Source organism: Bombyx mori, chromosome 12, assembly GCF_030269925.1.
Source record: "Bombyx mori chromosome 12, ASM3026992v2".
NCBI lineage: Eukaryota > Metazoa > Arthropoda > Insecta > Lepidoptera > Bombycidae > Bombyx > Bombyx mori.
The window spans coordinates 10510470-10532081 of NC_085118.1; the positions used below are offsets into that span (position 1 = coordinate 10510470).

Sequence of the window (21612 nt, forward strand, 5' to 3'; positions counted from 1 at the left end):
CTGAATATGAAATAGCTATCGTTAAAGGCTTACGTCGTAGGTGAAGCTTAAAGGAGCTTCAGTTTTTATTTTTTGCACGAAGAGGAAGGTGGACCGCTCCATGTCGTACCACTGCCGCGCTACGGACTTGGCCAAGAACCGTTCTAGCTGACGGACGGTAGTGAGGGCTTCCACTTTCAGGTTACGGCCGCTGTTATTATTAGCATTGCTGTCTTCGCTGATTTCATCACTTTCACGTTCGACGCGCAAGCTGTACACAAGGAAGATTTTGTTTAATACAGTTCGATTAAAAAAGTAATTATTACTATTTTAAATCGACAACTTTTTTTGCATACTCCACCACCATCTGAATGCAGTAATTGGAATATGATAATAACTTTAGAGGGAAACAGAAACGTTTTCGAATATAGCAGCTACGTTGGTTGCCACAAACCCTAATTATTTCAAGAAGCAACTTAGACATCCGTTGGCAATTAAATGATCAATCTTCTTCAATTTGGAATTCACATATGAAAGGTCCTTCGAAATTCCCTATGACTTTCATAGGATACAGAATAATAGTTCACTTGTTAAAACTGCGTTTAAACTGCGATGCAACCTTCCCGATCCTGCGGACCGAATGGTAAACAATCGACGTCGTCCAAAACACGTCATTTCGGATCCTTCCGATCCACTATCGTTGCTTCTATGTACCCCAAGCACCGGTCATCGTTCTCGTCGAACCTGTCGCTTGCAACGAAGGACTCGGCGAGTAAATTAACATAAAGGCACAGCCCACGGAGATTCTCGCTGGTTCTTCCCAGTGGGTCGCATTTCCGATCCAGTGGTAGATTCTGCAAAGCACGGCTCTTGCTAGGGTTCGTGTTAGCAACAACGTCAGGTTTGAGCCCCGCGAGCTCACCTACTAGTTCGGTGAATCTAGAATAACCCCTCGAGGTTACTAGAATAGGTTCAGACTCATACCGTATGCGCTTAGTGAGGTGGTGCAAGGCAGAGGCGGGGGCGGGCGGCGCGTCGTGCGGCGCGAGCACCGGCAGCCGCTCCACTGACTCCAGCACGGCCACCAGCCGCTCGGCCAGCGCCGCGCCAGCCGCGCCCGACGCCCGGCACATCCACGCGCTCACAACGCGGCTGCGCTCCGACAGGTGGCCCGGACCGTCTACGTTTGGAAACTCGTTTTATTAACCTTCTATCTGCTTACTAGTTTACAGCTTAACACGTAGAAATCATCAAATAAATTGATCAAATCGACAGGTTTATAATAAGAATAACTTACCTATCTGATTTTAATTTACTTAATTAAGAACCGTCCTGCTCATTTCTGCCACGAAACAAGCAAACATATCACTCCAGTTTGAACGTCTAAAAGGTTTAGAAACCAACAACACTTAAGTTTCGTCACTGAATTATTCATTGTGAAGTCATGTGCTCGTTCGTGATAATGCGGTCGCCAGTGTCCCAAGAATTCGAAAAAAGTTATAAAAAGCGTTCTGTACCTATATATTAATTTTTATGAAGTGACTGACCGTTAACCTGTGGGGAGAGGACCTGTAGTAGAGCAGGCGCTAACCCAGACGACTGTAACTCATACGCAGACAGATGCTCATCTCCACACAGCAACTCGGTCAGCTGATCCAGCGATTCGTTGAGCTCTCGTTGCCAATCTTCTGCTCGACAAAACAGACATTTTATAAACCAATTTTACAAATATAATTAACATATTTTCATGTCAATGTAATAAATGATAAACTTTTAAGCATATATGCGGCTACAATGACTCTCAACGAAAATTACATAACACCTTTAATCAGGATCCTGTCACTATGGGAAATAATCCACAAATAAACGTAAGTTTGTTGTAAATATAATGAATATTTTATAGAGTGCATGTATATTGTGCATGACTGACTGGAAGGCTGGGTGGCGATGCGTTGCATCCTGGCGAGCAGCGCGCGCAGGCGGGCGACGGGCGGGCGCGGCTGGCGCGTCACTGCGCTCGCGAGGTGCCGCGAGTACAGCGCACGCGCTCGCTCACATACCTACAAACCACACACATCTGTATAGGTGCGCGAACGTGACCTCCATGTATTAAATAGTTACCGAAGTCCCCAAACATCACAACGTGGACTCAGACGCACCTTGAGGGTGTGGTCTAAGTATCAATTGTTTAGCATACCGGCGGTCTTACCAGAACTCATAATTATTGATCCGCGGCCGAAATAGACCGGATGGTGGTATCCACCCTTGTAGACCCCCAATACGCCTTACTCTTTTTTTTTATTGCCCTTGTAGGCAGACGAGCATACGGCCCACCTGATGGTGAGTGGTTACCGTCGCCCATGGACTTCAGCAATGCTAGGGGCAGAGCCAAGCCGCTGCCTACCGCTACTCCCAGTGGGTTACGGTTGACGATCACAGTTTATTGGTATCACAGTTACAGATATCTGCTATCTATCTCTGGCGAGTCTGGTAAATCATCTTTTAAGTTTCGTTTATTATTATTCGAACATTATTAAAAAAGACATTTAAACATACACACACTAAGAAAACGGACATTATTCCGGTTTAATAGTTTATTGTTATATTTTCTTCTTTGAGAGAGGTCCTCTTATAAACTGTATTTAATAAATAAAAAATACTCACTTGTGCTTTAAGAGCTTCGGTTTTTGCTGATATTCGAGAACGAGGTTTTGTTGGTGTTGAATTATTGGTAAGCAATGACCTTCTGTCAGCCCAGCCACTGGCGATGTCAGGACCTATATGGTGTATTAATTTGGGTTAAAAAAAATTATAATTAATTAACCTGCCACTGGACCTCTGACTAAGATAAAATTTGAAAATCTGTCAAAGTAATGTCCAGATATTTTTAATGCATACAAAGACAATCATGCCCCGTCTGGTTCGTGTTAAGTAGACATGAGGTCTTTGTCTTAATCATATAGTATAACGGACCCAAACATATGACTGCCCCCACAGTAGAAACAAGCTGGATAACGGTATCCGTGCGAGCTAAATATGCCACCCTATCACCAACATATTTCAATAAAGAGGCTTACATATTTACTTCTTTTAACAACTAAACCAAAGGTTGTACCCGTCCTTATCTTTATACTCAGTACCAAGTAATAAAGGTTCTTTCTTCTCTCTTGATCTGGTGACGTTTCAAGTAAATTTAATTTTAATGGCACTAAATCTTAGTGGTTATTTTATACAAATGTGTGTATATTGCAAACTATTTTAGGGGAACATTTTCTGCTGCTCCGGGGAAATAAAAAATAGTACGACAGACATTATTCCTGGTACTTGAAAACTAATTCGAAAGAAAACATAAAAAAATTACATATATAAAAATAATGTACAAACCTAAAAATGTTTCTGCAGTAAATGTATGTTTGGTTCCTCTATTTGATTCAAAAATAAATCCCGGCAAATCCTCTTTCAATATTGTGGTCTGTTGCTGCCCATCTATATTGTATATATGCAGCTCCTTTTCCCTGCAAGTTCAAAAATATGTATCCACGTCTTTTTAAAGTGTAGAATTTTTCAGTATGAATTGGAACTTACTTTTCACATGTTAAGGACCAATTCCCGAGAACTAGTTTATTGGGACCGGGTTTCGACAGGATCGGCTGCGGGATAAAGTTTCTCACCGAAGCTTTTGCCTTTTGTAGTTTTTCAATGAACTCTCCGCGATTTTCTGTAGTGGAAGGATTTTTATTGTAAAGTTCTATTGGGACTAACTTATTTTTTAATTTATTATTAATATAATAATATATATAATATCAAGAATATTTAGTTAGATTGGGAATTGCAGATTTCGCGATTGATCTGTTTGCACGTGGTAGAAGCAACCCTTCCGTATCTCCACGATTTGCGAGAGTTGTAAACATAATAAAAGCTACTTTTACAATTTAATCTCGCGTTTTTAATGTCATTATATCGAGTGGTGAGAGGTTATTTGATTTAAGCGACATTTTTGTAAATTTGCAAGTCATTTAAAATAAAATAAAAATAGAAAAAAAACCTTACCCAAAAAGCTATTTCAATGGAGTAAACTTAATTAAAGTTCAATTAAAAACTTCGAACTGTTGATGCTAATACCAAATAAAACACACATTTAATTGCAAAGATAAATGTTGCGTATTAAGCGAAATGTTGATTAGGCTAAACAGCCTTTCAGCCTTCAATATAACATTATTTCCGACGTTTCGAAATCTTTACTGTTTTCATGGTCACAGATGACTTGCGAATGTAAGTGTTATTCTTAACAAGTATTATACCCAATTCCCTCACAAGACATATCCTATTCGTTTGTCCCTTTTTAGTGACGCTTTTTTCATTTCCTAGAGATTCAATATTACATACAAGATGTTTTAACTTCAAAACGAATTTGAAGGGCACTACTGCGACAAGTAACGCAAAAGGATCTAATTTAGACGAAAAAAGAAGGAGAGTTGACTCGCCAGTGTTGTCGGTCTGGTGCTCGGGACTGCCGCTGGAGTACATGGTGGCCAGCTTGCCGTCGAGTAGGAAGCGGAACCAGCCGTTGCTGCCGGTGCTGAGCTCGAGCGCGGCGGCGTCACTCCACGCGTACAGCGCGTCGCGGCCGCGGCACAGCGACCACTCGCCCCACGAGTACGCGACGCCGCTCGACAAGCACGACGCGTCCTCGCCGCTCAGCTCTGGAGACACACAGCACGGTCACGACCCGCGCTTTCGTTGTTACAGAGCTCCTGCCCGCCTGCTTTGTAGGCAGACGAGCATACGGCATGGTGAGAGGTTAACGTCGCCCATGGACGTCAGCAATGCCAGGGGCAGAGCCAAGCCACGGTCTATCGTTAAGTACTCTAATTTTATTCAGGTCGTTTATTTCAGATGAGGTCTAAATGAATAGGGAATCAAACGGGCAAACAAATGAATTAATATTAGTTGGGTATTTACTAATCAGTGATAATGTATCTTACAGGCACCTACTCAACTTTTGAGCACAGCGTCTTAAGAAATTAATACAGTTCTTGGACACCACCATACAATATCTATTCGATTACAATTACAATAGTAATTACAATAGTAATTAGTAATTACATTACTTAATTCAAGACAACCCTAACATGCTTCATACCAAAACGCCTGAACTCAATCAATCAAATGAACGGATTGAATTGTGTTTTTTTCCTGATTTTTTTTATGAACACAAAAATTATAGAAAGTGCACCTTCAATGCTTTTGATACGTGTAATGATTTATTTTTTAACTAGCTGTACCCGTCTGCTTCGCTGTGCATTTAAAATTAACATTATTATTTCTCACCCCCACAAAGATACTCATCATTAACGCCCTCGCAACTGGTGTAGGGAGTCCAACACTCAGATAAATATTAGCCTATCCATTAAGTACATATATATTTTCTACATGGATACCAAGTTTCAAGTCAATCGGATGCATGGTTTAGTAGTTATAACGGAGCATCCGTAAAAACCACCGTAGATTAGTATTAGTATAGATTATACCCAACAGTACCTGGAGTCGAGCTGCCATCGCTGTCGTACTGAATGGGTGTGATGGCGAGTGCTTCGACTTTGCTGAAGACGCCGAGCCGAGCGAACTGTTCCAAGTACACGTCGGCGGCCTTGGCCATCAACTCTTCGGATATGCCCAAAACTGTCAAATGTCCATCGTCGTCATCCTGTAGGAATTTCAATTGCATAAATTTTTTTGTATGCTTTAATAATTAGTCAATTAAAATGTACAAAATAATATTTGTTTTTTTAAGAATCATATACATATAAGTTAATTTAAAATATAGTTTTCTTTTTTTAATTAAATATTTTTAATTTTATATTATTTTATTATAATTTAAAAATTTATTACATTAACATTAATTTGATTAATATTACTGTAATTTACAATATGTACAACATACACACACACATATGCTACTCAAGTAACTCCAAAGATAATTTCGTATGCTATGTCATGAGTTGCACACCAGGAATTAAACACAACAACAAAGGTATTGAATGCAAGTAAGTTTCGATGGTGTGATGCCTTTACAGTGTGAATGTTATAACATAATTTTATTATGATACATGAAAAGTAAATTTATTAGTAAGAACAATTTAGTTCGATGACAGCTATTCAAAACATTCTCGTTTTAGCTAAATACAAGATAATTATTAACGGACCCACAGCACGGCTCGATATGTGGTACAATGAGATGTTCGTGCGTGTAGTTGCGTTATCAAAAGGTTCTAAAAATGTAAACCAAGTTATATTATTATAAGTAATTATTTGTAAAGTTTTAGAGCCGGGTTTAGAGAGGAGCGGGGGCGGGTTCAATCACACCATCGGAACATTACCGCCGGCGGCCGAATGTAACGACTGCGCAGGTACCGCGGGTGCGGCCTCCGGACGGGGTACTCGTCCTGATTAAACACACACGGTTATGTTTCATTACCAGTTTGAAACCAGAATAACCAAAAATATATTTGACGAAGACACCTTACACATTTTCCAATAGATGGCAGGCAGCATTTTATATAACAGATATAATATGTTATTGATTACCTAAGCAAAGATCAGTGTGTTTAGTGCGAGGTTTTTAACTTCTTGATTGCGTAAAAGTTAACTCAAATTTGTATCGAGTTGGAACAGCGCCCCTAACGGAAAACGAAGGTAAACTGTTTCAACTCCATACAATTAACAGGGATTCTGTTTGTTTCTTGATAAATGAACTGTTTATTAGATTGTCGTTTAACTCCTTGACTGCCATGCCGGTCACCGGTGCCCTACGCGGCGCACTGAAGTAATTATATCGATTTCTGTTACCAATGCCTAACTATACCTTCGTTTGTTTTTAATGTATGTTTTAGAAATATATTCATTCTTAGTATCTTCGGATTCGCCTTTCTCAGAGCCTACTAGATATTCCGGCGTCTCAGTAACGTAATCACTACATAGTAAAAAACAAAGTCACTTTCTCTGTCCCTATATCTGTCTCTATGTATGCTTAAATCATTAAAACTAGGCAACGGATTTTGATGCGGTTTTTTTTTAATAGATAGAGTGATTGAAGAGGAAGCTTTATATGTATAATAACATCCATTAAATAGTGGAGAAATCAATAATAAATTAGTTTCCGAAGCGAAGCGAGGAAGGGTCGCTAGTTCGACATAATTCAGTGCGCCACGTAGGGCACCAGTGACCTATACGGCAGTCAAAGGGTTAATAAGATTTCTTTCAGATGTGTGTATGTTGTCAGTGACCTGGTTGTCGAGCACGGCGGCGACGAGGTTGGTGAGCAGCGCGGCGGGGTGCGCGTCCCGCAGCAGGCGCGGCGGCGCGTAGTGCACCATCTTGCGCACCAGCGACAGGCAGGCGCGCCGCACGCCGCCGCCGCCCGCGCCCACGTACCGCGCGCAGAACAGCGGCACCAGCCGTCTGCACACACCGCGCTTACACTTAGCATACCATCTAGTGCCGAGTTCAATGTACGAAAAACTAAACTTTAATCTAAAAAAACTACCTATTGAGAAGACTTACAGAATATAATTTTCATAAATGTGAACTAAAGACCTTAAAACTTAAGACCTTAGAACTTATATCTCGAGGTGGGTGGCGTATTTACGTTGTGAATGTCTATGGGCTCCAGTAACCACTTAACACCAAGTGGGCTATGAGCTCGTCCACCCATGTAAGCAAAAAAAAATCAAATCCCTTTTTTTTGGTTAGGGTAATGTCCCTTTTCAACGAATAATTTTCTATGAAATCGATTGGATTCACAAACACAAAATTACATACTCTAGGTAAAACTCAGCCATTTCTTTGTCGCCCGTCTCTGGAAAGTCATCATCAGTCGACGGAGACGGGGACTCGCTGTTGCCGACAACCAACCACTCTCCGGGACATTGCAATATTGCTGCCACTTCCCTGTGCCCTATAATGTAAAAATAAAACAAAACCAATTAAACACTTTCACACTTACTAAATCATATTTCAAATTATATTATATTCGAAGCGATACCTTGATCGTGTCGCTCTCTCGCTTTGTCTAATGGGGTTTTACCGTCCTCGTCACGCAAATCCGCATTGGCGCCATACCGAAGCAGTACCTTGGCAATCGCGGGACGACCAAAACAAGCCGCATAATGAAGGGATGAACTACGCTGTCCTCGATTTACGTCCGCTCCTGTTCAACGTCAAATACGAAATTATTTTATCGGAATACACTGACAGCAGATCTAAAGCCTATTCGTTCTTAAACAGTTACTAGAATCCGCAGACAAAATCGATTATGCAACTCAACAGTTTCAGTACTTTAAGCGTGCAAACAATTTCACGATACATTTTGTGTTTAACCGGAACCAGATAGGCGTGGCCTGACAGTATATACCTTACCGACTAAGGGGGCGTCCATTAATTATTACGTGAGGCGTTTTTGAGATTTTTCTCAACTCCTCCCCCTCCTCTAATCTCACGCCAGATTCTTCAAAACAAAGCAGGCTAGAACGTGTCGGCGCGTCGCTGTTATTGAGCTCATTACGTTGCGATGTTTGTCGACTCGCATTTGTCGATAGAGCTAAACAATCGAGAGCTACTTCGCTGCTCTGCAAAGTTAGGACGAATACGAAAAATACTATTTTCTTAGATTTGGCCATATTTCATTAGTATTCAATAGTTTTTCACGCAATCTTAAACCGTTTTCGGCGAGAAATATAATTACGTGATATTTGTCAAGACCCCAAAAGTGAGATTTGGAAAGATTTAGCTCGATCCCCTCCCCCCCCTAGAACACCTCACGTAATTAATGGACGCCCCCTAATATTCAACATAAGAATTTAGTAGTACACTAGTAGTAGTTGAAGTCGTTGTGTCCTGAGGGATAAGACGTCCGGTGCATTCTTGTTGAGAAATGCACCGGTGTTCGAATCCCAGGCGGGTACCAATTTTTTCTAATGAAATGCGTACTCAACAAATGTTCACGATTGTCTTCTATGGTGAATGGAATAACATTGTGTAATAAAAATCAAAGCCGCAAAATTATAAATTGCGTAATTACTGGTGGTAGGACCTCTTTGTGAGTCCGCGCGGGTAGGTACCACCACCCTGCCTATTTCTGCCGTGAAGCAGTAATGCGTTTTGGTTTAAAGGGTGGGGCGGCTGCTGCAACTATACTTGAGGCCTTAGAACTTATATCTCAAGGTGGGTGGTGCATTTACGTCGTAGATGTCTATGGGCTCCAGTAATTACTTAACACCAGGTGGGCTGTGAGCTCGCCCACCCATCTATGTCTATCTAATAAAAAAAGTAGATAAGTGGGAAAATAAAATGCTACTACTACCATGGAACCTTCCCCAATGGAAGCAGTAGCAGCAGCTCGATATAGCCACCACCGACAGATAACTAGACTATAGTCTAAATTACAAAATTAATCTTCCCCCCCCCTTTTTTTTCAGTGCAGTTGTTACAAGAAAGTAAGAATGGATCACCTTTCTCACACAGGAACTCGACCATCTCCTTGGTGCCGAAGGCGGCGGCCCAGTTGAGCAGCGTCTGGCCGACGTCGTCGGTGAAGTTAACATCCACGGCGCCGCTGGACACGGCCGACAGCAGCGCGTCCGTGTCCTTCCCGCGGATGCAGTCGATGAGCTGCCGGTGCGAGCGCTCTCCGCCGCGACTCGCCTCCGTGGACCGCGCGCCCGATGATGAACCGACATTACGGTTCGCACCCCTAGGTTACTTGCATATATCAATGACCGTGTAACCACTGTATCCCTGACCAAGTGACGGAGGCACTCATAAAAAAGTCAGTTATCAGACAAGACTAAACGTCAAAAATTGTAAAATCGCGAATTATCTCAATCGCATTTCAGTATATTATCATTTTCCTAAATAAAAAATACAATACACATTAATCTTTAATATTTCGTAGCAAATATTTAGGTACGATTTCAACGATGAATGAATAATAATAAAATTATTTAAAACTAAATCTCACAAATTTTATTAATTATCCTAATTACGCTGTTCTAATTACTGTGTATTTCATGTTATTATTACTTTTCACCAAGCAGTGCTCTATTTAAGGGCAGGATAAAACTACGGTAATACTCACGTTGCTATGGCGTGCCTTCCTTCACAGAGCAGTACTAGTAACAAGTCGACCAATCGCATACATTCTAAGCACCAACGCTCATCTGCTTGAACTGCCTTTTCAATGGCTGAACATAATTCCAAACGAACTAAATCCTGTAATAGAAATAATATTTCTAGAACACCTAAGAGTATCCAAATTATTTGTAAATAATTTCACAAACCTCCAATTTTGTACTTTACTATTCAGTAATAGATATTTTTGCTAAGACTGAAGTGGGAGTCTAATTCTCTACATGATTATTCTGATGGAATATAAAAAGGCAGGTAAATAAACATGCTCCAACTCTACTACTCAACTATTCTTGAGTTTTTACTTATAAAATAAACAAGCTCCAACTCTACTACTCAACTACTCTTGAGTTTTTACTTGTACAGTATCAAAACGAAAAACGAAGCTAGAGAAATATGAAGGAAATCGAAACAATCAACTCACATGGGTGATCTGCGCCGATCCGCGACATAGCGTCGAAAGGAGACTGACTGTAGTGGATACGGCTGAAGTGAGACATTTATCATCTCCACTCTCTGTGCTTCCCAAACGTCGTACTAATTCTTCAATTAGGCCTAACAATTTTGAATATTATTTTTTAATTAATTTCATCATTATCACAATATTTTTTATAATGAATTGTTTATTTTGTTATAAGTTTATCTTCAGTTCGTTGCGACCGAATCTTGCAATTCAGACAAAACCCTTTTGTTTACTGTTGTTGGAGCTCCAGTGATAATTTCATTACCGTATAAGAGACGGCATGTGGATTTTTATAAGAAGAACTCGTAAAAGTCATGGCAGTTTAAAATTTGTATAATATAATAATTATTTCAGACTGATTATTGTCCAAAATGTGACAAGAGCCGTCCTAATGAATGAATGCTTTTATAATAGACAGAATTAACAGAGAAGAAGTTTTATTAATTTACTAACTTAACCATTTTCCAACATAATAAATTCGCAATGTTCCAATAAGTCAGTGATTATCAAACTTATTTCTTTTACCGCCCCCTTTGAAAATCAATTATTTTTCAGCGCCCCCCATTTTTTATACACCCCTAAAACTTTAAAACCACAATTTCATTAATTTAATTAATAAATGTTGTATTAATTTTAGTAAATGTAGTACATATATATTTGTAGATGCTATTATTGTTTCTTCATATTATTATATGTCCGTACATTGCTACAGAGCCTGTATTTACAAATTTACAAAGTAAAAATGAATTCTTCTCATCAATATGTTTGTTTAAATTCAGAATTACCAAAATAAATTGCTAGTTCACTGTACTATTACTATGCTAATTTATTAGAACGAAACTATTTTTGTTGAATATCTTTCTCATTAATATAAGATTCTCATCATAAGATAATTAAAAATTTATATTTCGACTAGTAAATAATACTTCTAACAATAATAACTTATTAAAGTACGAATAAGCTAAACCTGGAAGTCGTAGAGGATTTCATTTATCTGGGCTCCGTCATAGCTAGTAATGGATCCTCCGAAAAGGACCTCAGAAGGCGAATCAGTATGGTAAAGAGAGCTATGTCCCAAATGGACCGTGTTTGGGTGGCATTTTTCTCTACGGCGCAGAGACTTGGACCCTCAAGAAAGCCGACCGCCAACGCATCGACGCGTTTGAGATGTGGTGCTGGAGGAAAATGCTCGGGATTCGTTGGACAGAACACAGAACCAACGAATCCATTCTTACCGAGCTCAAGATTCCAATGCACCTCCGCACTACATGCGCCCGGAGGAGTTTCGAGATCTTTGGACATATCGCCAGAAAGAGAGGTGACAATATGAAAAAGCTGCTGGTAACAGGCAAGGTATGCGGAAGAAGGCACAGAGGCAGAAATCCAATGCGCTGGTCGGACCAAATACGCTCCACTCTCAATACCTCAGTCCACATTGCTATCCACACAGCCGAGGACAGGCAGGAATGGCGCAAGATGATGCAGGAGAAAGTTATTAGAGAAGGCCACGACCCTCAGCACTGAGGATTATCGACGCAAGAAGGAAGGAAACTACGAAAAATAAATTAATATCATTTCGTATTATAGATAAATATGGGTAATTTTTCATAGAATTTTAGTTTATAATTTAGAACTGGTTCAAATAAAAACCGCCGCCTAAGTCAGCGTTTGTAATAGTTAATATCTATACTAATATTATAAAGAGGAAAGATTTGTTTGTTTGTATTCAATAGGCTCCGAAACTACTAAACCGATTTGAAAAATTCTTTCACTATTTGGAAGCTTCACTATTCCCGAGTGACATAGGCTATATTCTTTTTTGAAAAAAATTAGGTATCCTTACTAAAACTCCAATAACCCAAGGTGTAAAAAAAATTTACCTATAATATTCTTTACGTCGCGTGCCGTACGACAACTATTCATGATAGAATAAAATAATGTACTACGACTTTGTAAAAAACATTATTATTTACAAAAAGTGTCGCGACAGCATATGTCTAACTATTATAGTTATGCCGCAATAAGTATTCTTTTATTTAAAAAAATGCCTTTTCCTACTTGGAGGACAGATCGGTCACGTGTACTGAGCACGGTGGGATCGTGCACAGGTTCCCGGTCGTGCGCGATGTTCCACAGGGGTCGGTGTTCGGCCCCCTTTTGTGGAATATCGGGTATGACTTGGTACTGAGAGGTGCCCTCCTCCCGGGCCTAAGCGTAATCTGTTACGCAGACGACACGCTGGGCATGTCCCGGGGGGGAGTTTTGCTGAGTTTGCTCGTCTTGCCACCGCTGGGGTGGCGCATGTCATTGGCAAAATCAGGAGATTAGGCCTCGACGTGACACTCAGTAAAACCGAGGCCATGTGGTTCCACAGGCCGCGGAGAGTGCCACCTGTCGATGCCCATCGTGGTTGGAGGCGTCCGTATCGGGTCGGGGTGCAGTTGAAGTACCTCGGCCTCATTCTGGACAGTCGTTGGACCTTCCGTGTTCACTTTCAGAACCTGGTCCCTCGTTTGTTGGGGGTGGCCGGCGCGTTAAGCCGGCTTCTTCCCAACATCGGGGGGCCTGACCAGGTGACGCGCCTTATACGAGGCGCCCGCGTGGGGCCAGTCACTGGCCGTGGGGGTAGCGAAGTTGCTGCAACGGCCGCAACGCACCATCGCGGTCAGGATCATCCGTGGTTATCGCACCATCTCTTTCGAGGCGGCGTGTGTACTGGCTGGGACGCCACCTTGGGTCCTGGAGGCAGAGGCGCCCGCCGCTGACTATCAGTGGCGGGCTAACCTTCGTGCCCGGGGCGTGGCGCGTCCCAGCCCCGGTGTGGTCAGAGCGCGGAGGGCCCAATCTCGGCGGTCCGTGCTGGAGTCATGGTCCAGGCGGCTGGTCGATCCTTCGGCTGGTCGTAGGACCGTCGCGGTAAATCGTGACAGAGGACGCCTCACTTTCCGGCTCACGCAGGTACTCACTGGGCATGGTTGCTTCGGTGAGTTCCTGCACCGGATCGAAGCCGAGCCGACGGCAGAGTGCCACCATTGTGGTTGCGACTTGGACACGGCAGAGCATACGCTCGTCGCCTGCCCCGCATGGGAGGGGCGGCGGCGTGTCCTCGTCGCAAAAATAGGAAACGACTTGTCGTTGCCGAGTGTTCTGGCATCGATGCTCGGTGACGACGAGTCGTGAAAGGCGATGCTCGACTTCTGCGAGTGCACCATCTCGCTAAAGGAGGCGGCGGGGCGCGTGAGAGATGCATAGGCCCGCCGCCATCGAGCGGGGTCCAGGGAGGCGAATCTCGCCCAAGCCCTGGCCCTCTAAGTGTTTCGGATCTCCCTCACATGTCGGCCTGGGGACCGGCGAAGGGGGCCTAAGAAGACGACGTGCAAGCTCTGCACACGTTTTACGCATGAGCATCCGGGTAATGGAAGGCTGGCTATCCTCAACCCACGCCGGTTCTGACCCAGCGGGGTATTCCGTAGGATAGACCATTCTAACCGGCGCCATCTAGGCGGGCTTCGGACAGCCTGCCGATCGAGAGGGCTGGTGGTCGTGGCGCTGACGACCACCAGTCCGGCGTCCCGAGGGGGAGGGACCGCGCGAGTGAGAGATGAGGAGAATTTTCATGATGCGCACGCAGTGTGACGTCACGCCACGCGCTTATTCACAAACACTACACAAGCGCAACGTGTGAATGTGTTAAACGCGAGTTACATGGTAGGCGGAGTGAGGGATGTTAGGTTTTTTCGTTACGGAATTTCATGATTCGGTCGCCGCGCTCAAGGCCCGCGATAAAAGCTATGCAATAGCTTAAAAATGTATGAACTTGTAATAAAATCTCCTTGGCTATACTATTTGTATCTGGCTGGTTTTGGTATCATTAAAAGTTTAAGTTCGAAAGAAGATAATTCCAAATTAAAATTAGGAAGATGTGTGATTTCATTTATTTTTCGTACTGTGAAGATGAGTGAATCTAATGAAGATATTCGATACATTTTAAAATTTTACTTCAAAAAAGGTAAAAAAGCAACGCCAGCCGAGAAAAAATATTGCGATGTTTATGGACCTAGTGCAGTGTCTGTGAGAGTAGCACAAATTTGGTCTAAGCGTTTTCAATCCGAAAATTTTGATGTCAAAAATGCACGTCGCTCTGGTCGCCCTATTACGGATAAAATCGATGCCATTTTTGAAAAAGTGGGGCAAGATCGGCATATCAGTAGTTACGACGTAACTGAAGAACTGGGAATTGACCACAAAATAGTTATGGCACATTTGAAAAAAACTGGGTACACAAAAAAGCTCACTGAAAGAAACCTAATGAACCGTGTACTCATTTGTGATTCCTTATTACGACGTAATGAAACTGAACCATTTTTGAAGAAGCTGATAACTAGTGATGAAAAGTGGATCACGTACGACAAGAACGTACGAGAAAGGTTGTGGTCAAAGGCCGGTTAGGCTTCACAGACTCTGGCAAAACCCGGGTTAACTCGCAACAAGGTGATGCTGTGTGTGTGGTGGGATTGGAAGGGCATTATACATTATGAGCTGTTACCACCAGGCAGGACCATCGATTCTGAACTCTACTGCGAGCAACTGATGAGATTAAAGCAAGAAGTTGAGAGAAAGCGGCCGGAAATAATCAACAGAAGAGATGTGGTTTTTCATCACGATAACGCTAGACCTCACACATCTTTAGCCACTCAGCAAAAATTAAGAGAGCTTGGCTGGGAGGTGTTACCTTGCACCTTCAGATTTCTACCTGTTTCGGTCTCTTCAGAATTCTTTAGGCAGTGTCAGCTTAACATCACGAGAGGACTGCCAAAACCAATTGTCGCGGTATTTTGATCAGAAGCCCCAAATTTTCTATAGCAATGGGATCATGTCCCTACCTACAAGATGGCAAAAAGTTATCGAACAAAATGGTAACGACATACTTTACTTAAATGCGAAGAAACTATATTAAAAAATGTTGTGAATGTTCTTAAAAAATGCGAAGAAGCTTTTTCCCCAACCAGTTATTATATAGAAATAAAATAGTAAACAATGTTTACAATAAGTGAGCTGTTTAGGCTTACTATACTATTTGACATTGGACGGTAATGGGTAAATTAAGTAAATGAAATTACAAATTTTACAGCGCCCCCCTAATCCACATCAACGCCCCCCATTTTTTCCTGGGCCCCTTAACGCCCCCCTCTAGGTTTCAAACGCCCCCCAGGGGGCGTTATCGCCCACTTTGAGAAAGACTGCAATAAGTGTAAAAACTTCTGAATGCAATGATTACGGACTCGCTAGTCTTTAATTTTATTATGATCCACCAGTACATACAATAACATATGTATACATATGTATATAATTTACATTCACATTTCTTTTCACAATCGGTGTTACAGTTAGTTTTCAGAATATTAGAATGGTGTGTAACTCTTACCGTGTTCAGCCAACGGCGCCGGGTCGGCATGGGCGCGTGCAAACCTGTCGGCGAGCGAGGCGAAGCAGCGCAGCGCTGCGTCCGCCACCCGCGCGTCGCTGTGACGCAGGAGCATTGACAACGACGACACCGCGTCACCTACGCGAGCGTCACCGGGCTCCATCTTACCGCACACCCTATAACACGTTACAACGTAACTAACAACAATCTCTAAGGCTGGGTTCTGGGGTAACAACAATGAATATGTATAATATGTTTTAATGTTACAGTTTAATGTTAAAAAACATTTTTTTATACCTGGAAACCACAGCCATGGCTGAATGTAGTGTATCCTTATGCACTGAGGTACCATGGTTTGTAATAAAATGCAAAACAGCAGGTAAACCACCACCTTCCCATACAGCACCGGCTTCTCGAGTGCAAACAAGTTCCAAGACCTATCAATCAAATTTAAATTAATATGAGTTATTAGAGTTATATTTTTAAATAGTTTGTTTTCTATTTAGCAATATAATTGTTTTACCTTTATACATTGCTCTGCTAGATCTTTACTTGTCCGATTATTGGGGTCAACTGTCAACAGTCTGTTGCATATAGCCTTCACAGCTCCCTCAATTGCTACAATGCGCCTTGTACACTCAGCTACAAAGATAAAACCAAATTGAAACAAATCGTTTTCTTTTTTTTGTTGTATACCAAATTTTACTACACATTGATTTACCAGACACGTCCAGATAATATGTGATAGCTCTTGCAGTAACTTCTAAAACATTATCAGGTGCACATTCATCCAAAAAAATCTTGCACAAAGCTGGAAGAAATGTTCTTGGTGGACAGCTGAAATTATTAAACACCTTATAGAAATTGCAGAGAAAAACACAAACAACAACTTTTAACAAATCTAGTTTAACATTACCTTTCAAAACACCTGTCAACATTATCAGACATTAGTAGAAGCATACACAGCTGTTCAAGAGCAATGAGTTGCATATCACGTTCATCACCCTGCCCAGTCAGCAGCCACTCCAGTAATGTCTCTGGATCCACTTCTGCCATCTACAATTCAATTAGAATAAAAAAACTTATTTTATTTTTAATTTAGGTATATTTTCACTTTTTTCGCTTCAATTTTTTTTTTCAAAGCAATTAGTCTTTCTTTACAAAACTTTATTCAATTTAAAAAAAATTCAGAAACTTAAAAAACTGCACAACAGTTAAAAAAAGAAATTAGATTATTTATGTGCTTTAGGTAGTATAATAGCCGGCAAACTTCTTGAGCATTTGTCGACGTAGTGGGGGTAAGTTCGCGCATAGTACACTCACGTGCAAAAACATTATTTACTCTGCGTCATAATGCTATTAAATTATTAAAATCAACATTATGTATTTATTTATATATTTATTAGAACGTCAACAAAAAATATAGGTTAATAATGGTAATAATTTAATCTTGGGGTAAAATAGATATTCCTTCTATTAAGTCAAAACTAGAGCTGTTGCCAGGTCTTCGTTCAGTTGAAGCGAAGCTGGTAGGTATTTGTAATTTTTTTTCGTTATCATAATCTTGACCATCATCATCATCACTGTTTTCATCACCCGAGTCGCTATCATCGTGATGAGTCGACATAGGGCTCATCGGTGTAGTTTACAACTCGGTCGGTTCGGTCTTCTTTTTTGTCTATATTTTTTGAAGATATTCGATTCGTAGCAATCGAATGTTACTTTTTTCAATTACCAGCTTCCGATTACTTTCTGTTTTTTTTTTTTGCATCTGAAGCCTAGCTCTTTCATAATTCGTCGTAAGCTTCATTCCGAGCCATTAAAATTTATATCTTCTTTAAATTTTTCGAAGCCTTTCTACGATACGGAGTTTCGCTGCTTGTTATGTAGTTATTATGATTACATTTTTTTATTACAGATTGAACGAAACTATCCATTCCGGTAACTTTTTTCTTCCCTGATCTTTTCTTAACCAGAGTCCGAAACACGGCAAGCAAGCCAGAGCCTTTAGCTTCGTTAATAATGCACCTAACAGTACTCACTGATGTTTTTCTTGCTTCCAAAGTCTGTTTTACTTTTTCCATATCATTCTTCCCCTGTTTTATAATGAAGCAATATACGTCGTACACAATTTTTGTACCCTTTCTTTTGAATACTACACCAGTTTGTCGCGGCATAGTGTATTTTTTATAAAAAATCAACAAACACTCAACATATAGCAATGGCAACAAAGTCAACAAGCAATTATAACAAATAACTTAACAATTAATAACGATAGACTTTTTACTGTACGCAAGCGTACTTTTGGGAGCAAGCGGAAAAAGGGCGCGGTGCGGGGCGCAAGGTTCGACTGATCTACCAATAACGCGCTCGATACGATTTCCCCTGCCGTCGCGCCTCACCCTCACCACCAAAGTGATCTAAAATTCGGTTCTGCGCAGTCAAGGTCATTTGCTCAAGAAGTTTGCCGGTTACTATACCTATAAATCAATAGATTATACACTAGTACACATACCTTTACAGTTTAGTGGTATGGATCACCTGAAACAGATAATTTTATTTTAGTTTGTCTAGTTAAAATATTCTACCATCAGTAACATTAGCAGGGAATTATGGGAAGTGATACAATGAATTTGGAAAGCAGTAGGTTACTATGATTAGATATTGCACAACAGCTAACAGTGGCAAGGGAATATAGTAGTAAAAGCTTTCTGGAGTCTCATATAAGTATAGTCTCATGAATAGCCAGACAAAATATCAGATTACCTTAAAAATTGGAACTTGTCCATATATTGAAAATAAAAAAAAAGCAAACATACTTTATCATCTACATCACATTATCATCATTAATAAAATTCATGTGTGATTACTAATACAAAGCAATGCATTTCATATGGGTAAAACTAAAAGAATGTTGTAGTCTTCTTGTTGCTTGAGATAGACAGACTTATATAGTATCACAAAATTTTGCCACTCTTTTATGTATCCTATTTAGTTCACAGTACTTACAGGATTATGATTATAATGACATGCAGTATTTTTTATATCAAGGAATATAAACTTTGTAATAATCATGTCAACATGTTTGCAAACATAATGGGTACGGCATTAATTACATGATGCAAACACAATTAAATACAACAATAATCAATAATACAGTTTGTTCCTTAAAACACAGTAACATAAGGAATGTGCACAATGTACACAATAATGTACACAACTTACCAATGTACCCATTAGTAAAAAAAACACTTTTCAACTGCATATTGTTTATATTTTTATGTTTTTGGTCTCATTGTCATTACTAGCTAAAGCCTTGTTTAATACTAATTTGACATTTCCTTTCTTTTAACAATTTATTATTGAACTTATTTGAAACGAAGGTACATAAGAACGGTCTAGTATTTTAAAATCTTATGTAGGTTACATTATTTCAATGTGGACTAAGCTGACACTATTCCTTTCTCTTTTGTCATACAAACACAATTTATTTCACTATTTAATTATCAATTTAAAGAAGAAAGGTGATCAACTCAATAGACACGTTAATGGATTTATTTAAAGATTAAAAATTATTTTCACTCATTTCACAACAAATTTAACAAAAGTGATGAAGACATTGTTGAAGGTAATGAAAATAACTTACCACTCGAAATTAATTGATTTTATTCATCGATCTTTCTCGTAACTACCGCTGCACCCTAGATGAAAAATATGTTTTTAAGACTGTAAATTATTACTACGCAGCAAAAATTAACACAGATTTTAATTCTTTACAATTTTTTGTCACCAAACCATCAAATTGCAGTATCAATCGAAAACACACTTTTTTGAAGACTTTTGTCTACTTAGACAGTCAAAGGGAACATAGCGCATACAGGCGTATTATTAGCCTTGTTAAGTCAATGTAACAATAATAACGATTCTGTGTTTGAAATAAAAATTCATAGTTTAAATTCAAGCCTATTAAAGGCATCTTCAAAAGTAGTTAAATGCTTTGCGGATTAGATTAATAATACACGATATTATTCCTCATTATGGAAGTCATTCATGACATTGTATTAAGTACGGATCTCCTTAGTAATATTGATACCTGTCTACGGGATTTTCTATCATCATCAGCCTGCGGCAGTCCACTGCTGGACAAAGGCCTCCCCCAAAGCTCGCCACTGAACCCGATCTTCGGTTCTACGCATCCAGTTACTGCCAGCTGCCTTGCGCAGGTCGTCGGTCCATCTAGCTTTGTTTTTTTTTTTTTCCTACCTAAGCTGATAGCCTTAGGGGCTATTTCAGCGTAACCCTAACGTTTGTAGGTGAGCTCACGAAGCTCAAACCTGATGACGTTGCTAACACGAACCCTAGCAAGAGCCGTGCTTCGCAGAATCTACCACCGGATCGGAAACGCGACCCACTGAGAAGATCCAGCGAGAAACTCAGTGGGCTGTGTCTGAGAGTTAATTTACTCGTCGAGTCCTTCGTCGCAAGCGACGGGTTGGACGAGAACGGTGACCGGTGCTTGAAGTACCTAAAAGCACCGTTAGTGGATCGGGAGGATCCGAGATGACGTGTTTTGGGCGACGTCGACTGCTTTCCATTCTGTCCGCAGGATCGGGAATGTAGTTACCGGCGGCCACGATGAGAGGGTTCTCGTGTCGTGCCACACTTACTAACTCTGCGAGCTATATCGATTACTTTGGTTTTTGCCCGAATGCCCTCATTGCGTATTCGGTCTCGCAATGACAAACCAAGCATAGCTCGCTCCATAGCTCGCTGAGTAACTTTTAGTTGATGGACTAGTCGCACAGTCAGTGTCCACGTTTTGGCTCCGTAGGTAAGCACGGGTAGGACGCACTGATTATAGACCTTTGTCTCCAGACATTGTGGTATGGGCGACGAAAAGACCTGACGAAGCTTCCCGAACGCTGCCCAGCCCAACTGAATTTTTCTGGTCACTTCCTTCTCAAAGTTGTTTCTACCTAGTTGTAGGGTCTGTCCCAGGTAGACATACTCTTGAACAACTTCGAGAGGTGTACCATCAACATCGATTGGTCTCGGAATGACGTTTCCGTTAAACATTACCTTGGTTTTATCCAAGTTCATTCCGAGGCCAACCCGTTGGGATGCAGTATTAAGGCTGTGCACCATTTCTTGTAGGTCCTGCAGCGATCCCGCCATAATGACGATATCATTGGCAAAGCGAAGATGTGAGATGTACTCGCCGTTTATCTTAATGCCACGTCCGTTCCAGTCCAGAGTCTTGAAGACGTCCTCCAGTGCGTTTGTAAAAGTTTCGGGGATATGATATCCCCCTGTCTTACACCTCTGCGCAACTGGATTGGTCTCGTCTGGTCTTTCTGTACTTGGACGGTCATTGTAGCGGCATCGTACAGGCATCTTAGTGCATCGATCTATCGCCAGTCAGCTTGACACCGCTGCAAAGATTCCAGAACAGCCCAGGTCTCGATCGAGTCAAAGGCTTTCTCGTAGTCCACAAACGCCAGACATAGTGGCAGATTATACTCTTCAGTCTTCTGTATAATCTGCCGAACTGTGTGAATGT

At 41.0% G+C, this 21612-nt stretch overlaps 1 protein-coding gene across 2 annotated transcripts in view; it reads right to left on the reverse strand.

Annotated features, from left to right (window-relative positions):
* LOC101746756 (E3 ubiquitin-protein ligase Ufd4) overlaps positions 1-19907 on the reverse strand; it is a 37740-nt gene extending 17833 nt beyond the window's left edge. For both annotated transcript variants that reach the window (XM_062671511.1, XM_062671510.1), the window contains exons 1-22: positions 19699-19907; positions 18568-18593; positions 16969-17108; positions 16774-16889; positions 16576-16694; positions 16350-16489; positions 16053-16228; positions 10589-10719; positions 10115-10248; positions 9489-9730; positions 8024-8188; positions 7801-7936; positions 7266-7440; positions 5521-5686; positions 4464-4682; positions 3565-3697; positions 3364-3494; positions 2644-2756; positions 1910-2039; positions 1527-1667; positions 964-1159; positions 34-250 (exon numbers count right to left, since the gene is read on the reverse strand). In XM_062671511.1, coding sequence (XP_062527495.1) covers positions 34-250; positions 964-1159; positions 1527-1667; positions 1910-2039; positions 2644-2756; positions 3364-3494; positions 3565-3697; positions 4464-4682; positions 5521-5686; positions 7266-7440; positions 7801-7936; positions 8024-8188; positions 9489-9730; positions 10115-10248; positions 10589-10719; positions 16053-16228; positions 16350-16489; positions 16576-16694; positions 16774-16889; positions 16969-17108 — 3120 coding nt within the window. In that variant the 5' untranslated portion in view covers positions 18568-18593; positions 19699-19907. The remainder of the gene's footprint in view (positions 1-33; positions 251-963; positions 1160-1526; positions 1668-1909; positions 2040-2643; positions 2757-3363; positions 3495-3564; positions 3698-4463; positions 4683-5520; positions 5687-7265; positions 7441-7800; positions 7937-8023; positions 8189-9488; positions 9731-10114; positions 10249-10588; positions 10720-16052; positions 16229-16349; positions 16490-16575; positions 16695-16773; positions 16890-16968; positions 17109-18567; positions 18594-19698) is intronic.
* Positions 19908-21612: the final 1705 nt, after the last annotated feature.